This window comes from Salvelinus fontinalis, chromosome 5 (genome assembly GCF_029448725.1).
Source record: "Salvelinus fontinalis isolate EN_2023a chromosome 5, ASM2944872v1, whole genome shotgun sequence".
NCBI classification, from domain to species: domain Eukaryota; kingdom Metazoa; phylum Chordata; class Actinopteri; order Salmoniformes; family Salmonidae; genus Salvelinus; species Salvelinus fontinalis.
The window spans coordinates 64,780,078-64,788,633 of record NC_074669.1 but is presented as its reverse complement, the minus strand read 5'-3'; the positions used below and the strand labels follow the sequence as shown (position 1 = coordinate 64,788,633).

General features: G+C 37.1%; 1 protein-coding gene across 1 annotated transcript in view; it reads right to left on the bottom strand.

Moving 5' to 3' along the window:
- Window positions 1-1,608: 1,608 nt before the first annotated feature.
- The window catches only part of adamtsl7 (ADAMTS-like 7), a 13,216-nt gene continuing 6,268 nt past the window's right edge, over window positions 1,609-8,556 (bottom strand). The window contains exon 6 of the mRNA XM_055924273.1: window positions 1,609-1,631. Within this exon, the coding sequence (XP_055780248.1) occupies window positions 1,609-1,631 (23 nt within the window). The remainder of the gene's footprint in view (window positions 1,632-8,556) is intronic.

The window sequence follows — 8,556 nt, the reverse complement described above, 5'->3', positions numbered from 1 at the left end:
CACAGTTATAGTCCTGGTTACTACATGATGAGACTAGAGGAGACATTACACAGTTATAGTACTGGTTACTACATGATGAGACTAGAGGAGACATTACACAGTTATAGTACTGGTTACTACATGATGAGACTAGAGGAGACATTACACAGTTATAGTACTGGTTACTACATGATGAGACTAGAGGAGACATTACACAGTTATAGTACTGGTTACTACATGATGAGACTAGAGACATTACACAGTTATAGTACTGGTTACTACATGATGAGACTAGAGGAGACATTACACAGTTATAGTACTGGTTACTACATGATGAGACTAGAGGAGACATTACACAGTTATAGTACTGGTTACTACATGATGAGACTAGAGGAGACATTACACAGTTATAGTACTGGTTACTACATGATGAGACTAGAGGAGACATTACACAGTTATAGTACTGGTTACTACATGGTGAGACTAGAGGAGACATTACACAGTTATAGTACTGGTTACTACATGATGAGACTAGAGACATTACACAGTTATAGTACTGGTTACTACATGATGAGACTAGAGGAGACATTACATAGTTATAGTACTGGTTACTACATGGTGATACTAGAGGAGACATTACACAGTTATAGTACTGGTTACTACATGATGAGACTAGAGGAGACATTACACAGTTATAGCACTGGTTACTACATGGTGAGACTAGAGAAGACATTACACAGTTATAGTACTGGTTACTACATGATGAGACTAGAGGAGACATTACACAGTTATAGTACTGGTTACTACATGATGAGACTAGAGACATTACACAGTTATAGTACTGGTTACTACATGATGAGACTAGAGGAGACATTACACAGTTATAGTACTGGTTACTACATGATGAGACTAGAGACATTACACAGTTATAGTACTGGTTACTACATGATGAGACTAGAGGAGACATTACACAGTTATAGTACTGGTTACTACATGATGAGACTAGAGGAGACATTACACAGTTATAGTACTGGTTACTACATGATGAGACTAGAGGAGACATTACACAGTTATAGTACTGGTTACTACATGATGAGACTAGAGGAGACATTACACAGTTATAGTACTGGTTACTACATGATGAGACTAGAGGAGACATTACACAGTTATAGTACTGGTTACTACATGATGAGACTAGAGGAGACATTACACAGTTATAGTACTGGTTACTACATGATGAGACTAGAGGAGACATTACACAGTTATAGTACTGGTTACTACATGATGAGACTAGAGGAGACATTACACAGTTATATTACTCGTTACTACATGATGAAACTAGAGACATTACACAGTTATAGTACTGGTTACTACATGATGAGACTAGAGACATTACACAGTTATAGTACTGGTTACTACATGATGAGACTAGAGGAGACATTACACAGTTATAGTACTGGTTACTACATGATGAGACTAGAGGAGACATTACACAGTTATAGTACTGGTTACTACATGATGAGACTAGAGGAGACATTACACAGCTATAGTACTGGTTACTACATGATGAGACTAGAGACATTACACAGTTATAGTACTGGTCCCTACATGATGAGACTAGAGGAGACATTACACAGTTATAGTACTGGTCCCTACATGATGAGAGTAGAGGAGACATTACACAGTTATAGTACTGGTTACTACATGATGAGACTAGAGACATTACACAGTTATAGTACTGGTTACAACATGATGAGACTAGAGGAGACATTACACAGTTATAGTACTGGTTACTACATGATGAGACTAGAGGAGACATTACACAGTTATAGTACTGGTTACTACATGATGAGACTAAAGGAGACATTACACAGATATAGTACTGGTTACTACATGATGAGACTAGAGACATTACACAGTTATAGTACTGGTTACTACATGATGAGACTAGAGACATTACACAGTTATAGTACTGGTTACTACATGATGAGACTAGAGGAGACATTACACAGTTATAGTACTGGTTACTACATGATGAGACTAGAGGAGACATTACACAGTTATAGTACTGGTTACTACATGATGAGACTAGAGGAGACATTACACAGTTATAGTACTGGTTACTACATGATGAGACTAGAGGAGACATTACACAGTTATAGTACTGGTTACTACATGATGAGACTAGAGGAGACATTACACAGTTATAGTACTGGTTACTACATGATGAGACTAGAGGAGACATTACACAGTTATAGTACTGGTTACTACATGATGAGACTAGAGGAGACATTACACAGGTATAGTACTGGTTACTACATGATGAGACTAGAGACATTACACAGTTATAGTACTGGTTACTACATGATGAGACTAGAGGAGACATTACACAGTTATAGTACTGGTTACTACATGATGAGACTAGAGGAGACATTACACAGTTATAGTACTGGTTACTACATGATGAGACTAGAGACATTACACAGTTATAGTACTGGTTACTACATGATGAGACTAGAGGAGACATTACACAGTTATAGTACTGGTTACTACATGATGAGACTAGAGACATTACACAGTTATAGTCCTGGTTACTACATGATGAGACTAGAGGAGACATTACACAGTTATAGTACTGGTTACTACATGATGAGACTAGAGACATTACACAGTTATAGTACTGGTTACTACATGATGAGACTAGAGGAGACATTACACAGTTATAGTACTGGTTACTACATGATGAGACTAGAGACATTACACAGTTATAGTACTGGTTACTACATGAGACTAGAGACATTACACAGTTATAGTACTGGTTACTACATGATGAGACTAGAGGAGACATTACACAGTTATAGTACTGGTTACTACATGATGAGACTAGAGACATTACACAGTTATAGTACTGGTTACTACATGAGACTAGAGACATTACACAGTTATAGTACTGGTTACTACATGATGAGACTAGAGGAGACATTACATAGTTATAGTACTGGTTACTACATGATGAGACTAGAGGAGACATTACACAGTTATAGTACTGGTTACTACATGATGAGACTAGAGGAGACATTACACAGTTATAGTACTGGTTACTACATGATGAGACTAGAGACATTACACAGTTATAGTACTGGTTACTACATGATGAGACTAGAGGAGACATTACACAGTTATAGTACTGGTTACTACATGATGAGACTAGAGGAGACATTACACAGTTATAGTACTGGTTACTACATGATGAGACTAGAGGAGACATTACACAGTTATAGTACTGGTTACTACATGGTGAGACTAGAGAAGACATTACACAGTTATAGTACTGGTTACTACATGATGAGACTAGAGGAGACATTACACAGATATAGTACTGGTTACTACATGATGAGACTAGAGGAGACATTACACAGTTATAGTACTGGTTGCTACATGATGAGACTAGAGACATTACACAGTTATAGTACTGGTTACTACATGATGAGACTAGAGGAGACATTACACAGTTATAGTACTGGTTACTACATGATGAGACTAGAGACATTTAACAGTTATAGTACTGGTTACAACATGATGAGACTAGAGGAGACATTACACAGTTATAGTACTTGTTACTACATGATGAGACTAGAGACATTACACAGTTATAGTACTGGTTACTACATGAGACTAGAGACATTACACAGTTATAGTCCTGGTTACTACATGATGAGACTAGAGGAGACATTACACAGTTATAGTACTGGTTACTACATGATGAGACTAGAGACATTACACAGTTATAGTACTGGTTACTACATGATGAGACTAGAGGAGACATTACACAGTTATAGTAGTGGTTACTACATGATGAGACTAGAGACATTACACAGTTATAGTACTGGTTACTACATGATGAGAGTAGAGGAGACATTACACAGTTATAGTACTGGTTACTACATGATGAGACTAGAGACATTACACAGTTATAGTACTGGTTACTACATGATGAGACTAGAGGAGACATTACACAGTTATAGTACTGGTTACTACATGATGAGACTAGAGGAGACATTACACAGTTATAGTACTGGTTACTACATGATGAGGCTAGAGGAGACATTACACAGTTATAGTACTGGTTACTACATGATGAGACTAGAGGAGACATTACACAGTTATAGTATTGGTTACTACATGATGAGACTAGAGACATTACACAGTTATAGTATTGGTTACTACATGATGAGACTAGAGGAGACATTACACAGGTATAGTTCTGGTTACTACATGATGAGACTAGAGACATTACACAGTTATAGTACTGGTTACTACATGATGAGACTAGAGGAGACATTACACAGTTATAGTACTTGTTACTACATGATGAGACTAGAGACATTACACAGTTATAGTACTGGTTACTACATGAGACTAGAGACATTACACAGTTATAGTCCTGGTTACTACATGATGAGACTAGAGGAGACATTACACAGTTATAGTACTGGTTACTACATGATGAGACTAGAGACATTACACAGTTATAGTACTGGTTACTACATGATGAGACTAGAGGAGACATTACACAGTTATAGTACTGGTTACTACATGATGAGACTAGAGGATACATTACACAGGTATAGTTCTGGTTACTACATGATGAGACTAGAGGAGACATTACACAGTTATAGTACTGGTTACTACATGATGAGACTAGAGGAGACATTACACAGGTATAGTTCTGGTTACTACATGATGAGACTAGAGGAGACATTACGTAGTTATAGTACTGGTTACTACATGGTGAGACTAGAGGAGACATTACACAGTTATAGTACTGGTTACTACATGATGAGACTAGAGGAGACATTACACAGTTATAGTACTGGTTACTACATGATGAGACTAGAGGAGACATTACACAGTTATAGTACTGGTTACTACATGATGAGACTAGAAGAGACATTACACAGTTATAGTACTGGTCCCTACATGATGAGACTAGAGACATTACACAGTTATAGTACTGGTTACTACATGATGAGACTAGAGGAGACATTACACAGTTATAGTACTGGTTACTACATGATGAGACTAGAGGAGACATTACACAGTTATAGTACTGGTTACTACATGATGAGACTAGAGGAGACATTACACAGTTATAGTACTGGTTACTACATGATGAGACTAGAGGAGACATTACACAGTTATAGTACTGGTTACTACATGATGAGACTAGAGGAGACATTACACAGTTATAGTACTGGTTACTACATGATGAGACTAGAGGAGACATTACACAGTTATAGTACTGGTTACTACATGGTGAGACTAGAGGAGACATTACACAGTTATAGTACTGGTTACTACATGATGAGACTAGAGGAGACATTACACAGTTATAGTACTGGTTACTACATGATGAGACTAGAGGAGACATTACACAGTTATAGTACTGGTTACTACATGATGAGACTAGAGGAGACATTACACAGTTATAGTACTGGTTACTACATGATGAGACTAGAGGAGACATTACACAGTTATAGTACTGGTTACTACATGATGAGACTAGAGACATTACACAGTTATAGTACTGGTTACTACATGATGAGACTAGAGGAGACATTACACAGTTATAGTACTGGTCACTACATGATGAGACTAGAGGAGACATTACACAGTTATAGTACTGGTCCCTACATGATGAGACTAGAGGAAACATTACACAGTTATAGTACTGGTTACTACATGGTGAGACTAGAGGAGACATTACACAGTTATAGTACTGGTTACTACATGATGAGACTAGAGGAGACATTACACAGTTATAGTACTGGTTACTACTAGAGGAGACTAGAGGAGACTAGAGGAGACATTACACAGTTATAGTACTGGTTACTACATGATGAGACTAGAGACATTACACAGTTATAGTACTGGTTACTACATGATGAGACTAGAGACATTACACAGTTATAGTACTGGTTACTACATGATGAGACTAGAGGAGACATTACACAGTTATAGTACTGGTTACTACATGATGAGACTAGAGGAGACATTACACAGTTATAGTACTGGTTACTACATGATGAGACTAGAGACATTACACAGTTATAGTACTGGTTACTACATGATGAGACTAGAGGAGACATTACACAGTTATAGTACTGGTTACTACATGATGAGACTAGAGGAGACATTACACAGTTATAGTACTGGTTACTACATGATGAGACTAGAGGAGACATTACACAGTTATAGTACTTGTTACTACATGATGAGACTAGAGACATTACACAGTTATAGTACTGGTTACTACATGAGACTAGAGACATTACACAGTTATAGTCCTGGTTACTACATGATGAGACTAGAGGAGACATTACACAGTTATAGTACTGGTTACTACATGATGAGACTAGAGGAGACATTACACAGTTATAGTACTGGTTAGTACATGATGAGACTAGAGGAGACATTACACAGTTATAGTACTGGTTACTACATGATGAGACTAGAGGAGACATTACACAGTTATAGTACTGGTTACTACATGATGAGACTAGAGGAGACATTACACAGTTATAGTACTGGTTACTACATGATGAGACTAGAGACATTACACAGTTATAGTACTGGTTACTACATGATGAGACTAGAGGAGACATTACACAGTTATAGTACTGGTTACTACATGATGAGACTAGAGACATTACACAGTTATAGTACTGGTTACTACATGATGAGACTAGAGACATTACACAGTTATAGTACTGGTTAATACATGATGAGACTAGAGGAGACATTACACAGTTATAGTACTGGTTACTACATGATGAGACTAGAGACATTACACAGTTATAGTACTGGTTACTACATGATGAGACTAGAGGATACATTACACAGTTATAGTACTGGTTACTACATGATGAGACTAGAGACATTACACAGTTATAGTACTGGTTACTACATGATGAGACTAGAGGAGACATTACACAGTTATAGTACTGGTTACTACATGATGAGACTAGAGGAGACATTACACAGTTATAGTACTGGTTACTACATGATGAGACTAGAGGAGACATTACACAGTTATAGTACTGGTTACTACATGATGAGACTAGAGGAGACATTACACAGTTATAGTACTGGTTACTACATGGTGAGACTAGAGGAGACATTACACAGTTATAGTACTGGTTACTACATGATGAGACTAGAGACATTACACAGTTATAGTACTGGTTACTACATGATGAGACTAGAGACATTACACAGTTATAGTACTGGTTACTACATGATGAGACTAGAGACATTACACAGTTATAGTACTGGTTACTACATGATGAGACTAGAGGAGACACTACACAGTTATAGTACTGGTTACTACATGATGAGACTAGAGACATTACACAGTTATAGTACTGGTTACTACATGATGAGACTAGAGACATTACACAGTTATAGTACTGGTTACTACATGATGAGACTAGAGGAGACATTACACAGTTATAGTACTGGTTACTACATGAGACTAGAGACATTACACAGTTATAGTACTGGTTACTACATGATGAGACTAGAGGAGACATTACACAGTTATAGTACTGGTTACTACATGATGAGACTAGAGGAGACATTACACAGTTATAGTACTGGTTACTACATGATGAGACTAGAGGAGACATTACACAGTTATAGTACTGGTTACTACATGATGAGACTAGAGACATTACACAGTTATAGTACTTGTTACTACATGATGAGACTAGAGACATTACACAGTTATAGTACTGGTTACTACATGATGAGACTAGAGGAGACATTACACAGTTATAGTACTGGTTACTACATGATGAGACTAGAGACATTACACAGTTATAGTACTGGTTACTACATGATGAGACTAGAGACATTACACAGTTATAGTACTGGTTACTACATGATGAGACTAGAGACATTACACAGTTATAGTACTGGTTACTACATGATGAGACTAGAGGAGACATTACACAGTTATAGTACTGGTTACTACATGATGAGACTAGAGGAGACATTACACAGTTATAGTACTGGTTACTACATGATGAGACTAGAGACATTACACAGTTATAGTACTGGTTACTACATGATGAGACTAGAGGAGACATTACACAGTTATAGTCCTGGTTACTACATGATGAGACTAGAGACATTACACAGTTATAGTACTGGTTACTACATGATGAGACTAGAGGAGACATTACACAGTTATAGTACTGGTTACTACATGATGAGACTAGAGGAGACATTACACAGTTATAGTACTGGTTACTACATGATGAGACTAGAGACATTACACAGATATAGTACTGGTTACTACATGATGAGACTAGAGGAGACATTACACAGTTATAGTACTGGTTACTACATGATGAGACTAGAGACATTACACAGTTATAGTACTGGTTACTACATGATGAGACTAGAGGAGACATTACACAGTTATAGTACTGGTTACTACATGATGAGACTAGAGGAGACATTACACAGTTATAGTACTGGTTACTACATGATGAGACTAGAGGAGACATTACA